The sequence below is a fragment of the Chiloscyllium punctatum genome, chromosome 33 (assembly GCF_047496795.1).
Source record: "Chiloscyllium punctatum isolate Juve2018m chromosome 33, sChiPun1.3, whole genome shotgun sequence".
Lineage (NCBI taxonomy): Eukaryota > Metazoa > Chordata > Chondrichthyes > Orectolobiformes > Hemiscylliidae > Chiloscyllium > Chiloscyllium punctatum.
The window spans coordinates 31,853,319-31,878,049 of NC_092771.1; the positions used below are offsets into that span (position 1 = coordinate 31,853,319).

The 24,731-nt window shown below is 40.0% G+C and overlaps 1 protein-coding gene across 8 annotated transcripts in view; it reads left to right on the forward strand.

The window, feature by feature from the left end:
- herc1 (HECT and RLD domain containing E3 ubiquitin protein ligase family member 1) overlaps window positions 1-24,731 on the forward strand; it is a 466,732-nt gene that overhangs the window by 96,528 nt on the left and 345,473 nt on the right. For all 8 annotated transcript variants that reach the window (XM_072553323.1, XM_072553316.1, XM_072553320.1 and 5 more), the window contains exons 8-18: window positions 8,085-8,212; window positions 8,512-8,656; window positions 12,813-12,984; window positions 13,079-13,213; window positions 13,604-13,769; window positions 17,087-17,212; window positions 21,408-21,626; window positions 22,215-22,367; window positions 22,464-22,596; window positions 23,613-23,804; window positions 24,040-24,261. In XM_072553323.1, coding sequence (XP_072409424.1) covers window positions 8,085-8,212; window positions 8,512-8,656; window positions 12,813-12,984; window positions 13,079-13,213; window positions 13,604-13,769; window positions 17,087-17,212; window positions 21,408-21,626; window positions 22,215-22,367; window positions 22,464-22,596; window positions 23,613-23,804; window positions 24,040-24,261 — 1,791 coding nt within the window. The remainder of the gene's footprint in view (window positions 1-8,084; window positions 8,213-8,511; window positions 8,657-12,812; window positions 12,985-13,078; window positions 13,214-13,603; window positions 13,770-17,086; window positions 17,213-21,407; window positions 21,627-22,214; window positions 22,368-22,463; window positions 22,597-23,612; window positions 23,805-24,039; window positions 24,262-24,731) is intronic.

Here is a 24,731-nt window from a genome sequence, read left to right on the forward strand (position 1 = left end):
GAATTTGCCTTTTTTTCTAAGGGATGTGTTTATAGGCTGTTACTATATTGGAACAGTTAATTAGTAATAGTTACTTTTCTATTATTTGATTAAGTTTTCCAGTTGAGCTATGTTATCCTAAGTTATTCTTTCTTTTGCATTTTAATTATTGTTTAAATAAATTGTGTTTTGCTTACTGTTGAGTAGCTTGATCAGTCTAATTGCATCTGGAACACAGCATGCTACACTTGCCTTTAAAATAAGAAAAAGTTAGGGTTGAGGCTACCTGAAAATAATTTGAGGGGGGGGTCTGGCCTGGTCCACCAAAATACAGGATTCTTCTTGGAAATGAGCTGCATTGAAACTCGAGGCAGGCTTTAGCTAAGCCTGGATTTGCTTGGCTGTCCTGATGTTAAAAAACAGTCTGAGAATAGAGTTCAGTTTAAAATCAGAAGTTTGTCATCTGATCAAATTCCTGAGTGGTACAGTTCAACCTAACAAAATGGTTTTGTGTTGTAGAAGATAACTGTGGCACTGTTCACACCACTTCATTTCAATGGTTTCTAATCAGAACTGGCAGAGTTTAAAACGTTGTCGGTTATTCCTTTGGTTTTATTGCAAAGTCCTTTCAAATGATATTCAAGGTGTCACATTCCAGAGAACTGATGAGAGGTATCTTTTATCCTGGTGAATGCTATAAATTATTAGAATCGGCCAACTTGCTCTTTTTGGGGTTAGTAACAGTCATTTTAAATCCAACAAGAACCCATTTAAAATTAAACTGTGTATGCACATGCACACAGTACAGAAACTACCCAATCAGCCTAATATGTATTTATTGTCTTGGTAAACCACCTAATCTCACCAACATATCCATTTTGAGAATAGAAAATTGTGTTAATCGACATTCCCTCAAATGCACTGATGGCCTTTGACTCAACTACTCACTGTGATGATGAGTTTGGACATTGTAGCCATTCTTTGGTTAAAGACTATCTACCAATTATTGTGTTTATTCATGATTATGACCCAAGTTATTCTCCTTACCATATGGAAAACTGTTACTTCTTCCACACTATTGAACATTTATATAAGCTTGAAAACTCCATCAGAACATCCTCAGTTCAAAGTTTGGGAGAAGATTTGTAGCTCGGGTGCTCGTTGTTGTGGTTCTGTTCGCCGAGCTGGGAATTTGTCTTGCAAATGTTTCGTCCCCTGTCGAGGTGACATCCTTAGTGCTTGGGAGCCTCCTGTGAAGCTCCCAAGCACTGAGGATGTCACCTAGACAGGGGACGAAACATTTGCAAGACAAATTCCCAACTCGGCGAACAGAACCACAACAACATCCTCAGTGTTTCCTCTCTTGAGAGGAAAGAATCTCAATTCATTTCTGAAGAAGTCATACCAGACTCAAACCATTAACTCAGTATTTCTTCACAGATACTGCCAGACTAGCCGAGTTTCTCCAGAACTTTGTGTTTTTTCCGCTTCAGTCCTTCAAGATAGCAGCACCAATATTGGCAACTGCAACACTACTTCTTCAGAAAGGAGGGACAGTGAAATGGGGGAAACTACAGACGTGTTAACCTGACAACATTAATGGGAAAATGTTAGAATCTCTTTTAAAGGATATAGAAAATAATAAGAGTAGGTAGTATCATTGTAGAATAATGTCAGTAAAATCATGTTTAAAATATCATTTCTTCACGTATAGAACTCCTGTTGGGAGTTTTTTGGGGGTGATAGAGAGGCATTAAAGGGAGGTAATCACACCTAAGTTACAGGATAAAGATAGCTGGGTGACCAGCAGGAGAGCGGAAGGGAACCCTGCAGGTAGTGCAGGGACCCCCAGTGGCCGTTCCCTCAGTAATAAGTATACTGCTTTGAAACTGCTAGGGTGCTGATGACCTACCGTGGGAAAGCCACAGCAGCCAGGTCTCTGGCACTAAGCCTGGCTCCATGGCTCAGAAGGGAAGGAGGAGACTGGAGAGTGACAGTGATGGGAGATTCAATGGTTAGAGGAATGGACAGGATATCCTGTGGTTGTGAACGAGACTCTCAGATGGTATGTTGCCTCCTGGGTACCAGGGTCAGGGATGACTCTGAGCCTACAGGATTCTTAAGGAGAAGGGTGAGCAGCCAGAAGTTGGGGTACGCATCAGTACCAATGACATAGAAAGGGAAAGGGATGAGGACCTGAAAAATGAATAGAGAGAGTTAGGTTGGAGGCTAAAAGGTAGGATGAGCAGAGTAGCTATCTCAGGATTGCTACCGGTGCCACAGCTAGTGATGCTAGAATTAGAGAGTGAGTGCAGCTGAACATGTGGCTGCAGGACTGGTGTAGGAGGGAGAGCTTCAGATATGTGGACCATTGGGATACCTTCTGGGGATGGTGGGACCTGTACAAGGAGGAAGAATTGCATCTGAACTGGAGTGGTACCAATATCCTGGGAGTTTTGCTAGAGCTCTTTGGGAGAGTTTAAACTAGTTTGGGAGCTGGAGTTGCAGATCAGAGGATGGGGTAGCTGAAGAACAGGTAAGTTCAGCATGCAGAGTGTCTGTGAGGAAGGATAGACATTTGAGAGGGCAAAGTTGCAGTCAGTGTGATGGATGGAAGTGTGTCTATTTTAACACCAGAAGTGTCAGGAATAAGGGTGACTAACTTAGAGTATGAATCAGCACGTGGAGCTACGATGCTGTGGCTATTACGGAGACTTGGATATCACAGGGACAGGAAGGGTTCTTGGATGTTCTGGGGTTTAGATGGTTCAAAAGGAATAGGGAGGGAGGTAAAAGAGGTGGGGGAGTGGCATTGCCAATCAGGGGGAATAGTGTTACAGCTGCAGAAAAGGAGGCCATCAAGGAGGGTTTGTCAATAGTCAGTATGGCTGGAAGTCAGAAACAAGAAAGGAGCAGATACTTTATTGGGAGTTTTCCGAGGACCCTGTAAGAGCAACAGAGACATGGAGGAGAGAATTGGGACACAGATTTTGGAATGGTGCAAACGTAGCAGGGTTGTTTTCATTGGTGACTTCAACCTCCTTAGTACAAATAATTTGAATGGAACAGATTTTCTCAGGTGTGTCCAGGAAGGAATCTTGACTCGATCTGTAGGTAGGCCAGTGAGAGGGGAGCTGAAAAATGTGTTGCTGGAAAAGCGCAGCAGGTCAGGCAGCATCAAAGGAACAGGAGAATCGACGTTTCGGGCATAAGCCCTTCCTTTGATGCTGCCTGACCTGCTGCGCTTTTCCAGCAACACATTTTTCAGCTCTGCTCTCCAGCATCTGCAGTCTTCACTTTCTCCCAATGAGAGGGGAGGCCATATTGCATTTGGTGATTGGTAATGAACTAGGTCAGCTATCAGATCTCCAGGTGGGAGACCATTTCAGTGATAGTGATCACAACTCCCTGACCTTTACTATTGTCATGGAGAGGGATAGGAATAGATAGTATGGGAAAGTATTTAATTGGGGAAGTGGGAATTACAATGCTATTAGTTAGGAACTTTGAACCATGATATGGGAGCAGATATTCTCAGGGAAATGCACAGCAGAAATGTTGACGTTGTTCAGAGAGCACTTGCTTGTGAGTGCTGGGTAAGTTTGTCCCACTGAGACAAGGGAGGGTAGGGTGAAGGAACCTTGGATTACAATAGATGTGGAACATCTAGTCAAGGAGGAAGAAGGAAGCTTACTTAAGGTTGAGAAAGCAAGGCAGGGCTCCAGAGGGTTAAAGGTAGCCAGGAAGGACCTGAAAAATTGACTGAGGCGAGTTCAGAGGGGGCATGAAAAAGACTTGGCGGGTAGAATTAAGGTGTCCTGCACTTAAGTGAGGAACAAGAGAATGGCCAGGGTGAGGGTAGGGCCGATCAAGGATCGTGAAGGGAACTTGTGCCTGGAGTCGGAGGACGTAGAGGAGGTCTCTAATGGATACTTGGCTTCAGTATTCCCTGCTGAGAGAGACCTTGATGTTTGTGAGGACAACATGAAATAGACTGATACGCTCAAACAGATTGGTGTTAAGAAGGAGGAAGTGCTGGCAATTCTGAAAAACGTCAGGATAGATAAGTCCCTTGGGCCAGTTGGGATGTACCCAAAGTTACTATGGGGAGCAAGGGAAGAGATTGCTGTGCCTTTAATGATGATCTTTACATCCTCACTGTCCACTGGAGTAGTACCAGATGATTGGAGGGTGGCAGATGTTATTCCCTTATTTAAGAAAGGGAATAGGCATAACCCCGAGAATTACAGAGCAATCAGTCTTACGTCTGTGATGGGCAAATTATTGGAGAGGATTCTACGAGACAGAGTTTATGATTATTTGGAAAAGCATAGCTTGATTAGAGTTAGACAGCATTTCTTGGTGAGGGGCAAGTTATGCCTCACAAGCCTTATTGAATTCTTTGAGGATCTGACAAAACAAATTAATGAAGGTAGAGCCTGGATTTAACAAGGCATTCAGAAAGTAACGAGATTTGGAACACAGGGACATTTTGCCGCCTGGATACAGAATTGGCTGGCTCATAGAAGGTGGTGGTAGATGGAAAGTATTCAACCTGGAGCTCAGTGACCGGTGGTGTTCAGCAGAGATTGGTTCTGGGACCTCTGCTGTTCGTGATTTTTATAAATGACTTGGATGAGGAAGTGGGTTAGTAAGTTTGCTGATGACATGAAAGTTGGTGGAGTCGTGGATAATGTCCTCAAAGTTGCCTCCAAAGTTGATAAGGTTGTTAAGAAGGCATATGGTGTGTTGGCTTTCTTTAGCAGGGGGATTGAGTTTAAGAGCTATGAGGTTATGCTGTAGCTCTGTAAAGCCCTGGTTAGACTACACTTGGAAAACTGTCTTTCAGTTCTGCTCTCCTAGTTATAGGAAGGATGTGGAGGCTTTCGAGAGGGGGCAGAGGAGATTTGCCAGGATGTTGCCTAGACTAGAGGGCATGTCTTATGAAGAAAGGTTGAGGGAGCCAGGGCTTTTCTGATTGGAGTAAAGAAGGATGAGAGGTGACTTGAGAGAGTCATCGAGTCAGTTGATGAGAGGCATCGACAGAGTTGGATAGCCTGAAACTTTTTCCCAGGGCAGAATTAGCTAACATGCGGGGGCATAATTTTAAGGTATTTGGAGGAAAGTTTAGGGGAGATATCAGAGGTAGGTTCTTTACACAGAGAGTGGTGGGTGCGTGGAATGCATTGCCAGCAGTGAAAGCAGAGCCAGATACATTCGCGACATTGAAGCGACTCTTGGATAGGCACATTGATGATAAGTTTTTTAGTTTCATTTGATCTTATAGTAGATTAAAAGATTGGTACAACCTCGAGAGCCAAAGGGCCTGTACTGTGTTGTACTCTTGTATGATCTATGTAACTAACCGAATAGTTTAGAAGAGAGTAGTAGTTCAGAGGATCGGAAACCAGTGCTTAAGATACGTAACAGTTTGCCCCACACAGTAGGTTTAAATTACCACTTGTGGGATTAAGTCGGATTCTGGCATGGTTTGAGATTTGTTTAATGGACAGAAATGAAGAGTCGGGAATAAATAGACTGTTCGATGGTTGGTAGGCTGTGAATATTGGAAGTTACATGAGGATCAGTACTTGAGCTCCAGGAATTTGCAATCTATGTTGATGTTTGAATGTGGGGGACAAATGTAACATTTCCAAAATTTTCTGTAACACAGAATTAGATGTGAATGGAAATTGAGGATAATATGTATTTTAAAAAAAGCTTCAAGGGGATTTAGAGAAGCTAAGTGTGCAAGAACGTGGCAAATGCAGTACAAACAAATGTGGAAAAAATATGTAGTTGTAACATTTTGGAAGGTAAAGCAGAGTATTTCTTAAATAATGAGAGATTGGGGAAGTTTTGTCATCCAAAGGGACTTTGGTGGCCTTGTTTATAAATTACGAAAAGCCAACTTGTGGATGGAGCAGGCAATTAGAAAAGCAAATGACTTGTTGGCATTGTAGAGCCTTATGTAAAACGTAGAATATTGTCTGCAATTTTGGTCTCGTGAACTAAGGAAGGGATGCTTGCCACAGAGGCTTTGCAGTAAGGGCTTATTCAGACTGATTCCTGAGTAGTCGAAGAGTGTGCTGTTGGAAAAGCACAGCCAATCAGGCAGATTTGAAGAGCAGGAGAATCAACATTTTGGGCATTGGCTCTTCATCAGGATTTCTGATGAAGGGCTTATGCCTGAAACATTAATTCTGCTGCTCCTCAGATGTTGCTGACCAGCTGTGCTTTTCAATCACCACACCCTTCAACTCTCATCTCCAGCATCTGCAATCTTCACTTTCTCCAAGTTGATTTCCGAGTATGAGGATTGTCCTTGAAGGAAATATTGAGGAGTCTGGTTCTATGTTGTCAAGAGTTTTGAAGAATAGAGGGATCTCATTAAAGTGTGCAGGACTTGATGGGTTAGATTCAGGAAGGATGTTTTCCCAGGCTCTGAGGCCTGGAGTTGGGACACTGTTCCACAGAAGAGTTAGTTTTTTAGGACTGAGATGAAATGGTAAGAAATTTCTTCATTCAGATGGTGGTGAATCTTCAGAATTTTTTACCCCAGGGGTTTGTGGAGGCTGAATCATTAAGTATATTCAAATCAAAATTTAGTAGATTTCTAGACACTAAATACATAAAAGGATATGGAGATAGGGTGAGAAAACAATATTGCACTACAAATTCAGCCGTGATCTAGTTGATTTATTGTCACTTACCAAAGTACAGTACAGTGAAAAGTTGTGTTTACAAGCAATACAGGCAGATCATAGTAAACAGGGAATGTATAGATCAAAAATTGTAACAAAAAAGTTAGGTTGCACAGTATGTGCGATAGGCAAGATCAATATTAGCAAGATCAACATTATTTAAGGTTAAGAGAGTCCATTCATCAGTCTAATGAAAACCGGGAAGAAGCTGTTCCTGAACCTGCTGGTGCGTGTGTTCAAACTTCTGTACCTCCTACTTGACAGAAGAAGGCCAAAGGCCATTACTGGGGTGCGATGGGCCTTTGATGATTTTGGCAGTCTTAATGCGAGAACAAGCCATGTAAATGGAATCCAGGGATAGAAGTTTGGATTCCATGATGGTCTATGTACACAACCTTATATAATTTCTTCTGGTTTTGGACAGAGCAATTGCCATACCAGGCAGTTACGCACCGAGACAGTATGTTTTCAATGGTGCATCTGTTGGTGAGGGACCTTCTGGCAATTCAAATTTCCTGAGCCACCTGAGGAATAGGAGGTGTTGTTATGCCTTCTTGACTGTTGTATCCATGTGTGAAGTCCAGGTTAGGTTGTCAGTTAGCCTCCCTCAGGAATTTGACGCTCTCAACTTCAGTTCAACCCGAATAGTAGTATTTCTGTGTTTCTGCAATTTTTCAGTTCTGCCGTTTTTCTGATTTTTTTTGAGCTTTCTCCAGTATATTGCTTTTATATTGTGAAGATTGAAGATCGTGAAGACACCAAAAGTACTATACAAATTTAACATAAATTTTCTATGCTTTTCAATTCTGTCCATCTCGCAATTAACCTCAATTCTGTTCTTTTTGTCGTCATTTGCATTGCTACTTTTAGTGAAACGTGTATCTGTATCATTAAATTCCTTTCCAAGGAGAGTTTTCCTTATTCCTCCTGCCAAATTATATTTACCTCAGTTCTTGAAGTTTATTTTTCCAATTACATGTGTATTTTTCAAGTCTGTAACAAAATTGTGGTTCTCCATATTTACAATAGTCTTCCTAATTTTACTTTGTTACCTACAAATTTTAGAGTTATGCTCCTCCCTGACCCTAAGTCCAGATCTATATAAATGGTGAAGAACAGTTGTCTGAACACCACATCCCAGTAATTATTAATCTTAATAGATACCTTTAATTCATACTGTCTGTTTTCTGTGTTGTAGCCAGCTTGTTGATCATTCTACTACTTGGTCCACTGATTCCATAAATTCCAACCAGTGTGACATTATTTGAAAATTCATCATTTATATAATGTTTAATGCCATATCTTCTTTTCATGGATTCTCATGCAACAAGCTCAATAAAGCTAAGTTAATTTGCAAGTTGTTTGAATAATAGGGCTAATGTATTCCATTCATTCTACTAGGCAAACTTGGTCATGGTGACACTAACAGAGTTTATAAACCCAAAGTTATTGAAGCCTTACAAGGGATGTTTATCCGTAAAGTATGTGCTGGGAGTCAATCTTCACTTGCTTTAACATCAACAGGACAGGTTAGTTAAGCTGCAAAGTATTTTCATGGCAGAATGCATTCTTTTGTTTGTTATAAGAGTAGGTCAATGATGAATACGTGAGGTGTAACTGAAATGATCTTTATGTTAAGAATTTTTAAAAAGTGCTTTGAAACACATCATGATATTAAAGAAGCTTGAGAAGTATAACAATTGATTTTTGGTCCTCATTAACAGTAGCATTGCCATATAAATTTGCCTATAGTTTTGACATGTAACACGAATTTCATACCACCAATTTATTTTGAATTAATTTGATATTTGCTGCATTTCAAATGTAGGTGTATGCTTGGGGCTGTGGTGCCTGTCTTGGGTGTGGCTCATCAGAAGCTACAGCTTTGAGACCCAAACTTATTGAAGAACTGGCTACTACAAGAGTAGTTGACCTCTCAATAGGTGACAGCCACTGTTTGGCTCTTTCACATGGTAAGAAGCAAATTTGATTTTCTAAACCAATATAATCATCGTTGAAATGTAACAAGAGTGGTGGTGGCATACAACAAAACATTACAAGGTTGTATAATTGGAACGACTTGATTCCAACCAATCATTTTGTAGCCAAGTATAAGAATCTTGTTTGACTATTTGTCACCTTTTTGATTTGAAAACTGTTGATTATAGTTTTATTAGTGACTTTATTAGTGAATGTTTAATTTTCAGTTTATTTCTAGCTTTAATACTTGCCTCATCTGTAAATAAGCTTGTTCTGAAATGAACAGCAGGAATGCATCAATTCTGCTAACACAAAGTTCAAAGAGCAAAACATAATGTGTTAAACCTGTACTTTCATTTTTTTTGTGGAATTGTTGACTGTGGCTCTGAAACTGTATAAAACTTTGGTTCGGCCATATTTGGAATATTGTGTAGTTCTGGTAACCACACAACAGGAAGGAAGTAGAGGCTTTGAAGAAGGTACAGAAAAGAGACGTTTAGACAGACACATGAACAGTTGAGGAATAGGCAGATGAGGTTGATTCACAATGACCTCATGTTCGGTGCAGATATGGTAGGCCAAAAGGCCTGTTCCTGTGCGATACTGTTCTATGTTCTCTGTAACTTGTTTCTGCACTTCTCCTAATTGTGACGTAGCAAACTTAATGGAGTAAGTTGCACTCGACTCTTTGTAAAGAATATTCTGCATCTTATTTAAGTGTCATGTGTGATTTGTCCACCAAATCATGACCTTTAACAAAGCAAAATATTCTTGCAAGCCATTTTGTGATTTATTTTTGTATGGATTTTCTGAATGTTTCAAGATGAAAGAATGGGGAAAGTGGTGAATGTTTTGAAACTTGAGCTAATTGATGGGTTAGTTTTCTGATTGGTAACTTTGGAAAAGATTGAGGGATTTATTAATTATTCAGTTTTTGCTCATTACTTGTGCTCCTTAGTGTGCTTTTGCTAATTTTGAAAAGTTATTATTTAGCTTTTAAGTAACTCATTTTCCTCCAAAGTTTTCCCTTTTGAAATTTTGTTTTCATCAGTGCTGCCTTCTGGAATGTGAATTCTGAGGGCCATTATAATAGATTTAATGCAATGAATTGTGTAGATATTATTTGTATAATATACTTAGTATAGACAAAGGAATCTTCTCACTTTTTCATAAAAATAATTACATTTGATTGTTTGTTGTAAATGGGAAGCAAATGTGTTGGGGTAAATGTACTTGAGATGGCATAGATAAGCAAGCGTTTTCTGTATTTATCGCTAACTTAAGCTATTGATTTGCTTATACCATTTTGTAGGAGAAATTGAGGACTGCAGATGCTGGAGATCAGAGTCAAGAGTGTGGTGCTGGAAAAGCATCGCAGATCAGGCAGCATCCAAGGAGCAGGAGAATCAGTGTTTCAGGTATAGGCCCTTCATTAGGAATGATGAAGGGTTTATGCCCAAAATGTCGATTCTCCTGCTCCTTGGATGCTGCCTGACCTGCTATGCTTTTCCAGCACCACACTCTCGACTTGTGCCATTTTGTATTAGCTCTCCCAAGAATTTACTTGTCTACCTCTGGATAGGTTTCTAATGTGTTTTAGATCTTAAAGTCTGACCTGTGATTTTGGATCTTGTAGTCAGTGATAAAGGAACAATGGATAAGAATCATCTTAAAAGCTGCCTGCAAATCATTTACATTTTGTTTATGAATGTATTTCCATACTACTTGGCTTATTTGTCACGTCCATTGGGTTGTTCATCACTTAGAATGCTGTTTTAAAAACTTGAGTTTCTTCAGGTTTCTCAAATGGGCAGCATTTGACTCAGTGGTTAACAAATTAGCTCTGGTAGATCAGACCTGATGCCCAAATGGCCAATGCATGCTCTTTTGTCTTACTGTAAAAATGAGTCGCATTATGGACTCGACTGATTTTCTTAAATTGGCTGTTTTAAGAAAAAGAAAATAAATCGAAAGTTAGAGTTTAAAGAGAGCCCATCAGTCCTGAACCAGCTCATCATCAACGATGCATGTGCCAACATCCCTACTCAAGAAATTTGAAAGCATTTCAGTAGTAACCACAGACTATAGCTAATACATTGCCATGGATCACAGCAAAGCTCAGGTCATTTGCTGAAGTGCAATGCAAAGAAAACTGTGTTTGCACAATCTCCCCGTGTCTGCGTGGGTTTCCTCTGGGTGCTCCGGTCTCCTCCCACAGTCCAAAGATGTACTGGTGGCCATGCTAAATTGCCCATACTGCCAGGGATATATAGGCTAGGTGGATTGGCCATGGGGTGTACAGAGATTGCATGCTGTTTGGGGGGCCGGTGTGGATTCGATGGGCTGAATGGCCTGCTTTCACACTGTAGGGATTTGTTTTTATTCTACTCTGGACGGAACAAGGAAATGAGAAAAATTAAGGTCTCGTCTATATACTTAGTATACTTTGACGGGGTTTGGCCTGGTCCATAACAATTTGGTCACAAGCTGCTACAAAATCAATGAAGTAGTTCATGAGCTGACAGCATCACTGATTGATTGCTAAATGATTATGTTTATTGGTACTGAACAAAGAGTCTTGTTTTCTCACTGTTTTAAAGGAAAAGGCTTGTTGATGATTCCTGTTTATTGGGTATGTATGTATACATGATTAAGACTGATTACAGAACATTAATTATGATAATTCACCAGGTAGTTAATGTTTTGTTTTCTTTGCATTGCACTTCAGCAGATGACTTGAGCTTTGCTGTGATCCATGGCAATGTGTTAGTCTGTGGTTATTGCTGAAACGCTTTCAAATTTCTTGAGTAGGGAAGGTGGTACATATGTCCTTGATGATGAGCTGGCTCAGGACTGATGGACTGTCTTTAAATTCTAACTTTCTATTTACTTTCTTTATCTTAAAACAGCCAATTTAAGAAAATCAGTTGAGTCCATAATTAGACTCATTCTTACAGTAAGACAAAAGAGCATGCATCGGCCATTTGGCCATCAGGTCTGACCTGCCATAGCTAATCTGATAAATTTACACATTTCTGCTTTTACCCATAATCCTCAATTTGCCTTGTATAGTTTCATTCGTGACTTCAATCTCCATTTAACCATGTCTCCATAATGGCTCTAGGATCATACCTCCACCATTAACCTCAATTTGTGGCATCAGTTCACTTATGTTGCTCTGATTAGTACACAAATTTAAGTAACAAGTCATTCATTTTGGATTTTTGCCATTTTCCCTCCTTTGGTTGTATTGCTTTTTTTAAATGCTTGTGCACTCTGTTCCTGTCTGTCCTACCCCAGGTTTTGTTACCTAAATAGGTGGCCTGCAATGCTGCCATATCGTTTTGCTATATAAGCCTATGTTTCCCCTTTGTTTTACTTGTCGTTTGCTGCTTTGCAAAGCCTTTGATATCCTTGAGTTAGGAAATATGTTTGGCTGAAACCTAGTGATAATGTCACTCTATCGGTATTCCGGACCTTGAGTCTGATGTCCTGATAATGTGATTTCGAATTCCACCATAGCAAATGGTAAAACTTAAAATCAAAAAAGAAACCTGGAATTAAAAGCACGAGTCTAATGGCAATCATGTAACTTTTTTTTATTGTAAAAGCCTATATGGTTCAATAGTGCCCTTTTAGTGAAGAAAATCTGCTGTCCTTGTCTGGTCTACATGTGACTCCAGACCCATAACAATTTGGTTGACTCTTCATTGCCATCTGGCAGCTTGGGATGACAGTTGAGAGTGTGGTGCTGGAAAAGCACAGCAGGTCAGGCAGCATCCTAGGAGCAGGAGAATCAATGGCTTGGGGATGAGCCCTTCATCAGGAATCTTTGGGTTTATACCTGAAACATTGATTCTCCTGCTCCTCAGATGCTGCCTGACATGCTATACTTTGCCAGCAGTACACTCTCGACTCTGATCTCCAGCGTCTGCAATCCGCACTTTCTCCCAGTGTGGGATGACAATAAATGTAAGCTTATCTATGACACCTAGATTGCATGAACTGATTAAAAATAAAGTACAACTTTATCATTTTATTTTGCTTTGAATTCTTATATTGACATTTTTCTGATTTGCTGAATGATACCGTTTAATAATGAAAAATATTTTGGTGCATATTATCTATGCATTTTTATTTTAATTATAGATAATGAGGTGTATGCTTGGGGTAATAATTCTATGGGACAGTGTGGTCAAGGAAACTCAACTGGGCCAATCACAAAACCTAAAAAAGTGATTGCTTTGGATGGAGTAGCATGTCAGCAGGTTTCTGCTGGAACTTCCCACAGCTTAACTTGGACAGCATTACCAAGAGACAGGTTAGAAAATGAAACAAAAATTCCCTCAACAGTATTTTGGACAAATTCCTGTTTTGACAGAATGTTCAGCACTCCCTCTGTTTTGTTACGACAGACAAGTTGTAGCTTGGCACCGACCTTACTGTGTTGATTTAGAAGAAAGCACTTTTTCTCACCTTCGATCGTTCCTTGAATGGTACTGTGATGGAATCAATAGTGAAGTTCCACCTGTTCCTTTCCCGTCATCCAGGTATGATTGGCTGTTATAAGGTTTAGTGAGTTTTATTAACATGTTAATGTGTTCAGATTTAGTGCCTTCATTTTAGAGCAAATGTGTTAACCGATCCAGTTTCAAATCAAATTATTAAATAACTGTAGACTAATATCATGATAATCTTGAGTTTGGGAATTACAACAATATTTGGATTTGTTTTTGATGTCAGTATCAAATACAAAGTATTTTGTATTTGAAAGATTGTTTAAATGCATTGGTGTACGTTTCACAATTAAGTGGTGATTTGTTTGGACACCATTTAATATTTTCAAGCTGCATTGCTATTATAAATTCTTACATTCACCAAATACTTTCTCTGGAATTCAAGGTTTAAATCAAATTCATTTTGACTATTTTTAAAAATAGGGAGCATCACAATTTTCTTAAGCTTTGTCTCAAGCTACTATCCAATCATCTGGCACTGGCTGTAGCTGGCGGTGTGGCCACCAGTATTCTTGGGAGACAGGCCAGGCCACTGCGAAATCTATTGTTCAGATTAATGGACTCGTCTGTACCAGATGAAATCCAAGAGGTGAGTTATTTCATAACAGTTTTTCTGTATTTGAATTGCTATTGCCCTTAATTACAGCACTGTTGAGATATTTGGTTTTGGTGGCGAGGCGTAATCGCAGTGTGGGCCCTTTCCTCCGAGAGATGACGAGCATGTAGTAAATCCATTAGCTGATCTACGTGAGACAAGTTCAGCTAGAAGTACTGCATCGTTAGATGGTTGTTAAGTGTTGTAGGTCAATGTTTTCAAAGTTGGTACCTGTTGTCAAGCTGTTGTCACCGATATAGTGATTTCACTAATGTAATATCACCATTTCCTCTTGCTGTTACCTTGTACCTTCTGTGTTTCTTGTCTCTGGTCTTCGTGTCATGCTTGCAAGAAATCTTAAAATGGAGCTTTGAAGGAGCCTGTCTTCTGGTTCCTGTTATATTTGTAGATTAATACAGCGCAGAAAAAGCCTTTTGGCCCATTGCGTCTATACTGACATAACGACCATGTGCTAATCCCAATTTCTTGCACTTGTCCCATATACTTGAATGTTATGATGTTTCAAGTGCTCATCCAGATATTTTTTAAATGTTCTAAGGTTTCTGGCCTCTAGTACATTCCCAGGTTCCTGTGTCCCAGATTCTCTAAATCTCTTTTGAATCTCCTGCCCCTTAGCTGACATTCCTTCGTGATTGACCCCCTCAACCAAGGGGAAAAGCTGCTCCTTACTCATCCTGTTGTTACACCTTATAATCTTATGCACTTCAATCAACCTTCTCCATTCTAAAGAAAATAATCTAAGCCTATCTAGCCTCTCCCTACAGCTGAATTGCTCCATCCCAGGCAATATCTTGGTGAACCTCCTCTGTACCCACTGTAGTGCTATCACATCTTTCCCTAGTGAAGTGACCAGCACTTCCAGCTTTGCCCTAACTAACTCTCTAAAACTCCAACACTACCTCCTTGTTATTGTCCTCAATGCCATGACAGATGAAAGTAAGTCTCATTCCTGATGAAGGACTTATGCCTGAAACGTCAATTCTCCTGCTTCTCGGATGCTGTCTGACCTGCTGTCCCCTTCCAGCACCACACTTTCGACTCTGATCTCCAGCATCTGCAGTCCTCATTTTCTCCTGATGAAAGCAAGTGTCTCATATGCCTCCTTCGCAATCCTATTTTCATGCTCTGCCACCTTCAGGGATCTGTGAATATCCTGAAGATCCTTCTGCTCCTCTAAGCTACCCAATGTAGCATTCACTAAATACTACTTTATCTTGTTTCTTCCCAAGTGCATTATCTCACTTAATACCATCTACCACTTGTTTGCTCATTTGATCATCCTATCTGTATTTTACTGTAACCTATAACCATCTTCTTCACTATTACCTACTCTACCAATCTTGGTGTCATCTGCAAATTTGCTTAACAGACCCCCTACATTTTCAACTGTATCATTTATGGATATAATGAATAATAAGGGTCCCATGTGGTACATTCTTGTGGTACATCTCAGGACATTGGCCTCCAGTCAGTCGAACAGCCTTCTACCACTACCCTTTGTGTCTTATTACTGAGCCAGTTTCTGATCAACCTCACCATGTTTCCATCAATTCTATGTTCTTTAACCTTCTCAATCAGTCTCCCACATGGAACCATGTCAAAAGCTTTGCTAAAATCCATATAAACTACATCGACTGAACTTCCCTCATCCATACATTTGATTACATGTCCAAAACATTCTAACATTTCTAAGGCATGCCTTGCTTCTGATAAAGCCATGTTGGCTATCTGTAATTAACCCATGCCTTTCCAAGAGGGTATTAATTTGTGCCTTCAGAATTTTTTTGCAATAATTTCCCTACCAGTGACTTGAGACTCACTGCTTTGGAGTGTATTCAGTTTTCATCTGGCAAATTTAATTGAGCCAGCGAAGTTGCCACTGTTGACTGCTGGAATACTTGGGCGATGTGCCTATGAGAAGGCTGTCACGTTGAAGAGTTTTGTCTGTCCAGGAGGTGCAAAAAATATGTCATTAAAATTGAAGGTCAAAACTTGAGCTTCCTTTTTTTATGGCTGCAAGCTGTCTATTTAGAAAATCATAGGGTTCCTACAATATTGCACCAAACCATTCAGTCTATTAAGTCCACACCAACTCTCTAAATTGCATCGCACTGAGACCAAACCTCTACACTATCCCTGTAACCCTGCATTTTCCATGACCAATCCACCTAACCCACACATCTTTGAACTATTGGTGGAAATTGGAGCACCTGGATGCAGACTCTGGGAGAAGGTGCAGACTCCAAATTGACCTGAGACTGGAATCAAACCCCGTCCATGCAGTGCTAACCACTGAGCCACCATGCTGCCCCATTCTTCACAGCTGAGAATGGAGGTCTCCGATCCCAGCATTGTTGATGTGAGAGTGAGCTTATTGTTTTTTCAAACATGTTTTGAACTTATGAAAAGCAGTTCCCATTTTTGCTGTTTAGTGCTGAGTTCTTCATCAATTAATGTTGCCATGAATCTGTTGATCACTTGGACACAAACACTTCATATAAACTGTCATCTCTCATTCTGTGATTGACTGTCCTAAAGCTCTGGCATGGTTGACTTAAATGCGATCCATCATCACTTGAAATGGAAAACACCATTGCTGCCTTAGTAAACAGGCATACAGCAAGAATAGAATTGCAGAAGATTCATTCTGTCGGATAGATATGATGCAAACAATGTCTTTTGTATAAAAAGAACTAACATAAGAGCTTGAAACTTTCACAGATTATTCTCATTCTTCAACAGGCATTCTTCAAGCTTCTGCAGTACTTGTTTTATTTAACTGATTGAATGGCTGCCCTTGTTTTCCTGTTGTGGTGAAAGAAAACATCTTTCTCACTTGCCTGCAAAGGGAAGTAATTAGGTCAATGTGGTGGTTCATGGCCTGTCAGTATTTATTAAGTTAACGGCTAAAGGTTTTAATTTGTGACTGGTCAAGCAAATTTCCCCTTGAAGTTTTTGCCCAGAACTTAATTAGAGAGGTGATGGAAAAGGGTCAGTTTCTTTCTGGGGCCAATCTACCCACTTACTTGCCCTCCCTCCTCACTTTCAGTGAGGAAAAAAAAATCATACCCGAGTTGTGTTTACAATGAATGATGAACAGTGTTTTGTGCATTTTTTTGGTTTTGAAGGAACAATTGAATCAGCTCAAATTAGTTTGGAGAAAAAGAAGTTATCTCTTGTTATCTACGAAACGTTTATGTTGATTTTGAAGAAAGTGTGAAACATAATTGTTTAGATGTCTGTACCTGTAATACTTTAAAATAGACTTGAGTTTTTTCTTGGTGTTTTAGGCTGTTATAGAGACATTGTCTGTTGGCGCTACAATGTTACTTCCACCATTGCGAGAAAGAATGGAGCTGCTACATTCGCTACTTCCACAGGGCCCTGATAGATGGGAAAGTTTAACTAAAGGACAAGTAAGAATTTTTTTTTTTGGATTTTGCATTGATTATTAAGGTCATTAACATTGTTTAAAACAGAGAAACCTTGATTATCTGAATACCAGGGGCGGGGTTGGGGGGTCGGACCAGGGCGGTGTTGGATGCAGCATGCTGTTGCCTAATCTCCTGAATGGGGAGCAGTTAGCAAGTGCTCGCTGTCAATCCCATTGAACTGATGGGGGGTGAGCTTCAGCAATGCTGCAGGTCCCTTACACACAAGTGTGTCTGCTCAGAAGCAAACCCTGAGACTCAGAGAAGGAGCTAGGCAGGCAGAGCGAGGAAAAAGAAAAGTTCAGAAAACTTCGAGTCCCAGAGGAGAGGCATTGAATCAAACCACCAAATAATCAATTATCCGAACAAAATACTGCCTGCCCATCTTGTTCGGATAATCGAGGTTCCTCTGTATTTTGTTGTGAAATTGCAAAACTATTCACACTGACTTAACAACCTCTCTGTTGATGAAATATGTCATTCCTAGAAATCCACCCAGGTCCCTCATTACTTTTTTAAAGCTCAAAGGCAAATTTCCCTCTTTCTTCTTTGTCTTAAACAACTCAAAGCAATTCCATGTTTCTTCATAACCATTTTCTATTCCTGTAAATATTCTCATTAACTACTTCTCCAGTGCACTAGCACTCTGCCTGTAATGTGATGAGAATAGTCTGCTATACATTACAACTACACGTTATGTAGTGTTATTCCTTTCTGTTATATGTCAACAAATAATTGAAAACATCCAAAAAGTATTACTTAAATTTCATTAATCCATTGGTGTGCAATGTTTTCCATTCCCCCATACATCTCAGAATCTTTCCATGTGTTATTAATTCCCTTATCTTGATTGTTCTACCTGAACCCATTACATCTCAATTCTCTAGCTTTGTTTGCTGCCAGTTGCTAAAACATCACATGCATCTATCCACATTTTCAGGTCCTGGCGTTTAAAGATTGTTCATATAAGTTGTGTTGTGAAATCCAGATGTACTAAATAGAGCAGTTCTGGAGGCCATTTTCAGTCAATGGATTTAATTACGATTTGTGCATTAAATTAGAACATAGAACATAGAACAATACAGCACAGAACAGGCCCTTCGGCCCACGATGTTGTGCCGAACCTCTAACCTAGATTAAGCACCCATCCATGTACCTATCCAAATGCCGCTTAAAGGTCGCCAATGATTCTGACTCTACCACTCCCACAGGCAGCGCATTCCATGCCCCCACCACTCTCTGGGTAAAGAACCCACCCCTGACATCTCCCCTATACCTTCCACCCTTCACCTTAAATTTATGTCCCCTTGTAACACTGTGTTGTACCCGGGGAAAAAGTTTCTGACTGTCTACTCTATCTATTCCTCTGATCATCTTATAAACCTCTATCAAGTCACCCCTCATCCTTCGCCGTTCCAACGAGAAAAAGCCGAGAACTCTCAACCTATCCTCGTACGACCTACTCTCCATTCCAGGCAACATCCTGGTAAATCTTCTCTGCACCCTCTCCAAAGCTTCCACATCTTTCCGAAAGTGAGGCGACCAGAACTGCACACAGTACTCCAACTGTGGCCTAACCAAAGTCCTGCACAGCTGCAACATCACTTCACGACTCTTGAATTCAATCCCTCTGCTAATGAACGATAATACTCCATAGGCCTTCTTACAAACTCTATCCACCTGAGTGGCAACCTTCAAAGATCTATGTACATAGACCCCAAGATCCCTCTGTTCCTCCACCTGACCAAGAACCCTACCATTAACCCTGTATTCCGCATTCTTATTTGTTCTTCCAAAATGGACAACCTCACACTTGGCAGGGTTGAACTCCATCTGCCACTCCTCAGCCCAGCTCTGCATCATATCTAAGTCCCTCTGCAGCCGACAACAGCCCTCCTCACTGTCCACAACTCCACCTATCTTCGTATCATCTGCAAATTTACTGACCCACTCTTCGACTCCCTCATCTAAGTCATTAATAAAATTAATTTTCATATGATTTAAAAAGCAAAATGGATTTCCCTTTCTGACTATTTGTTACTCAGATTACTTGTACAATTCTTTTGACGCGGTACTTTAATTGAATAACATTGAATAGCAACCTTTTTATAAATTTAACAGCCTTTTATACATACAACAGTTGAATCCCTTTATTTTCTCTTAGTAGTGATCTGATATTGTCAGAGACGTGAAGCACTGATTATAAAATTTATAATGACAGTTATTTTGAATTTTATCTAAGCACGATCAAATCTTTGTCTCCTGGAATTGTAAAATATGGTTATGAATGTTAAAACAGTAAGCGTTCACAACAGTTGATGCTTCCCTTCATCACCTCCGTTAACTTCCCATTTGTCTCCCTAAATGGTCAGACTGTTTATAGAGTCATGTACAGTATGACCCCCTCGGTCCAAGTCGACCATGCTGACCAGATATCCCAACAAACTCGAGTCCCACCTGCCAGTACCTAGCCCCTATCCCACCAAACCCTTCCTATTCATAAATCCATCCAGATGCCTTTTAAATGTTGCAATTGTACCAGCCTCCACCACTTCCTCTGGTAGCTCATTCCATACACATGCCACCACCCTCTGTGTGAAAAAGTTGCCTCTTAGGTCTCTTTTATATCTTTCCCTTCTCACCCTAAACCTATGCCCTCTAGTTCTGGACTCCCCACCCCAGGGAAAAGACTTTGTCTATTTATCCTATCCATGTCCCTCATGATTTTATGAACCTCTATAAGGTCACTCCTCAGCCTCCAATGTTCCAGGGAAAACAGCCCCAGCCTATTCAACCTCTCCCTATAGTTCAAATCCTCCAACCCTGGCAACATTCTTGTAAATCTTTTCTGAACCCTTTTCAGTTTCACAACATCTTTCTGAGAGGAAGGAGACCAGAATTGCACACAGTATTCCAACACTGGCCGAACCAATGAACTGTACAGCCGCAACATGACCTCCCAACTCCTGTACTCAATACTCTGACCAGTAAAGGAAAGCATACCAAACGCCACCTTTACTATCCTATCTACCTGCGACTCCACTTTCAAGGAGCTATGAACCTGCACTCCAAGATCTCTTTGTTCAGCAACACTCCTGAGGATCTTACCATTAAGTATATAAGTCCTGCTAAGATTTGGTTTCCCAAAATGCAGAACCTCGCATTTATCTAGCTTAAACTCCATCTGCCACTTCTCAGCCCATTGGCCCATCTGATCAAGGTCCTGTTGTAATCTAAGGTGACCTTCTTCACTGTCCACTGCACCTCCAATTTTGGTGTCATCAGCAAGCTTACTAACTATATCTCTTATGCTCACATCTAAATCATTTATATAAATGATGAAAAGTAGTGGACCCAGCACCGATCCTTGTGGCACTCCAATGGTCACAGGCCTCCAGCCTGAAAAACAACCGTCCACCACTACCCTCTCTCTTCTACCTTTGAGCTAGTACTATATCCAAATGCGACCTCCACTGTTGAATGAGCATAAATTTGCCTCTTTCGACTTGAGCTTCTCTGAACCATATTGCCAATATATTTCCTCACACTAAGTCCAATGCACCAACCACCATGTGCTTGCTGACCAACATTTGCCTCTAGTTCAACAACATGTTTTTCTTCAAACTTTTATCCATATTCTCAAGTGCCTCCATGACCTTTTCCTGTTTTCCTGTGTAATCTACTCTAACCCAACAAAACTTCCCAATTTTAATTACCCTGCTGTTGCCAATCATACATTTAGTTACTGAGGCCCGAAGTTTTAGAATTCCCTCCCTTAAAACCTGCATCTTATTTTCTTCCTTCAAAATTCCCCAAAACAAAATCTCTTTGAACAAACTTGTGATAATTTGCCCAAATATCACCTGTTGTGCTAGGAAGAATCTTAAATTCATTTTAAGGTTATTTATTTTACTACATTAAAGGAGCTATATAAATGCAAGTTATTTTCAAAGAGCTGTAAACAACAAATCACCAAATTTACTAAATATGAACATTTTCCAGTTCATGTAGCTGTAATTTGCAGTGTGGTTTTAATTTGTCCAGTAATTGGCTATAGCAAAGAAAATATATAAACTGCAAAATTACTACACAACCTTTTGACTTTTTAATACTAATTTGTAGTGCTTAATTGTGTAGCAGCTATGCATTGATTTAACATAAATATCACCTTTATTTCCAGAGGATGCAATTGGATATTATTCTTACAAGCCTACAAGACCATACCCATGTAGCTTCTTTGCTGGGCTATAGCTCACCTTCTGATGTTGAAGCCACCTCTACAGGACAAAATTACAGCAGCTTCCTTGATCCCTCATTCAACTCCCAATCCAGTCATCCTGATACCCATCTGGCAGAAATCTTGATGAAGACCCTACTAAGAAATTTAGGATTCTATACTGTAAGAAGCTTTGTATTTGTTAGCAACTCTTTCAGACAAGTTCTTGCTTAATCTGTGCTATAAAATCCTTAATCTGACGAGACTTGTGTTTGTCTGATTTTTCTTAATTTAGCTGATTATCCTGAAGTACAGATTTTATTTCCAATTTTTTAATCGAATATTTAATTCCTGCTGGTAATGCGGGCTTGTTATATATGTTGGATATATGAATTAAGCTCTGAGCTCTTTCAGTCAAATGATTTCTTGGGAAGATTTGTTTTCTCAATTTACATTAAACTTCCATCAACATAATTTGAGGGAGTTTGGATCAAAGAAAGATAAAAGTACAACCAGAAATTTGGGTTGCAAAATTGTGTTAAATTGAAGAAAATAGACAATTTTGTAAAATGACATGTTCTTCATTACTCCATAGGAAGACCCTACATAGGGAGGCAACGTACTCCTAAATGTTTTTTTTTTAGACTGCTCTCAGTCTTCTCTGTATGTTTCTTTTTAACAATTGGAAGTTCTCCCATTCTACATTGTATCATGTCATTATAATAGTGTTAAATCTAGTTTATAATATTACACTGTTAATGCTCTAAATAGGATCAGGCTTTTGGAGAACTGGAAAAAAACAGTGACAAGCAGCTTCTGGGGACATCATCTGCAGAAAACTGCCAGCCAGCTCATTTGCATGAACTTCTGTGCTCTCTCCAGAAGCAACTCTTGGCATATTGTCACATCAACAGTGTCAGTGAGGTATACATGTGGACCTTTACTTGGAAAATGTAGTTTTGAGATATTTTCGGCTCATCTTTATTGATGACTTAAGTTTGTTTTTTTTTTCTAATTTAGAGCTCCAGTAGTGTAGCTTTATTGCACAAACATCTACAGCTCTTACTGCCTCATGCGACTGAAATTTACTCCCGTTCTGCAACACTGTTGAAAGAAAGCTCCTGGAATGGGAGTGTCAGGAACAAGCTTCAAGGTATTGGTGACTTGATTACTTTTACTTCTTTTTTCTTCTTTTTTTGTTGTAATAATAGAACACAGCCTCATTTGCAATTTTGTTAACTTTTTTGAAGAGATTAAAATCTTGTTGGTGTTTATATTCCATGTAGGACTGCTCTCAGTCTTCTTTATCTCCGTTAGTTTAGTCTTCCATTGCTTTGCATCAGTCTTGCCCTGCAGTAGTCCCATAGTTTAAACACACTCTGAATAAAAAAGTTTTTTTTGAATTTCCTTTTGAATACATTAGTGACTAGCTGATATCTACTGCTCTGATGCTTATCTCGCCTTTGAGTAATCGTAATGTCTGTCAGGTTCTTTCATAAACGTAAAAAACTTTCTATCAAGTCACCTTGTATACCTACTGAGGTCCATTTTTCATAGTTCTTGATAACCATTTTCTTGAATGTATTTTGTCAATCATTCTTTTGTCAATCAGGAAACCAACCTTATTTCAGTTATATACTTTTCAGTGTTGTAATCCATTTGCTATTGTTAGTATCAATATTATATGTAATTATTAAATATCAAATCTGTTGTCCCATAGTTGCAGATTCCTGAATGATCATCCACATAGGAGCATTCTGATTCCTCACAATGGCATGTCTTTGCCCACTAGTGCATTTCTTTACCACCGGACTTATGTTTATGCTCCTGCCAAGAACCTCATGTTTGCATTGAACTGATCACAGATGTCCAAAGCCAGGAGAGTGCGCTGTCTGATTTTATGAATCTGATTTGTTGCTATCGTTCAAACTCCTTTGCTGGGCTTATGTGTATCTTATATTTGAGCCCCTCATGACTGTTGAACTGGAAAATTGAGTGGAGACTGTGTGATTTAGATGAGTGAAAATAGTAAATCCGGTCCAGTCTTCAGAAATGGAATGCTTTATGCTTATTTTTCCCTGTTGTTTGTTGTAAACTACAATGTTATAAATCAGATGAAATCTTGAGATGTTTCTTTCATATACCTTTACAGTATTGTTTGTCTTGCAGGTGTCCTGTATGGATCAGCAGCAGGGAGCATGCTGTGTCAGATCATTAACTCTTTACTGTTACTGCCTGTCTCTGTGGCACGACCGTTGCTAAGCCAGCTACTAGATTTATTGCCATCGTTGGATAGCTTAAACCGACTTTTACCAGCTGCGGCCCATTTAGAGGAACAGGAGTTGCAGTGGCCGCTGCATGGTAAGCGATGTGCTCAGGCACTTGGATCGTATCTAATGCTGCAACTTCATAATATTGTAACCCTGGTGCATGGCAGACTGTGCTGCAGTAACAAGAAATAATTCAGAGGAAACAAATGGGAACAGATCTGCTTTTGTAACTTAAATCCTGCAGTTTCAGAAATGTAGAGAAAGGTTGTTGACATGAACTCTGTCGTGCTTCTAACTACTAATTTCTTTTGGGACTGATGCTGTAGGTACTATTGAAAGTGCTGAGCCTGATGATTTGGCAATACCTCAATCTGCTCAGCCTTGGGTGTGGCTTGTAGATTTGGAAAGAACTGCTGCACTACTTGTAGGACGTTGTCTTGGTGGAATGCTACAGGGTCCACCTCCGACTGCTGAAGAACAAGATACAATTCGTTGGCTAAAAACACCTCTTTTCAGCAACGGACTGGAAATGGATCTCCCCCAGCTAGGTAAAACTAATCATTTATTATTTTCATAGTGTCACAAATATAATGTGTGTCTCTGTCTCTGTCTCTGTCTCTGTATAGGGAGAGAGAAGAGTTAAATGCGTGGCTACAGGGATGGTGCAGGAGGGAAGGATTCCATTTTCTGGACAACTGGGGTTCTTTCTGGGGAAGGTGGGACCTCTATAAACAGGATGGTCTACACCTGAACCTGAGGGGCACCAGTATCCTTGGGGGGAGGTTTGCTAGTGCTCTTTGGGAGGGTTTAAACTAACTCTGCAGGGGCATGGGAACCTGGACTGTAGCTTTAAGATACAGGACCTTGAGTGTAGGGAGGTTAGGAACATGGCATCAATCTCGAAGGAGGGTGCCTGTCAACAGGAAGGTGGCTTGAAGTGTGTATACTTCAATGCCAGAAGGATAAGAAATAAGGTAGGTGAGCTTGCAGCATGGGTTGGTACCTGGGACTTCGATGT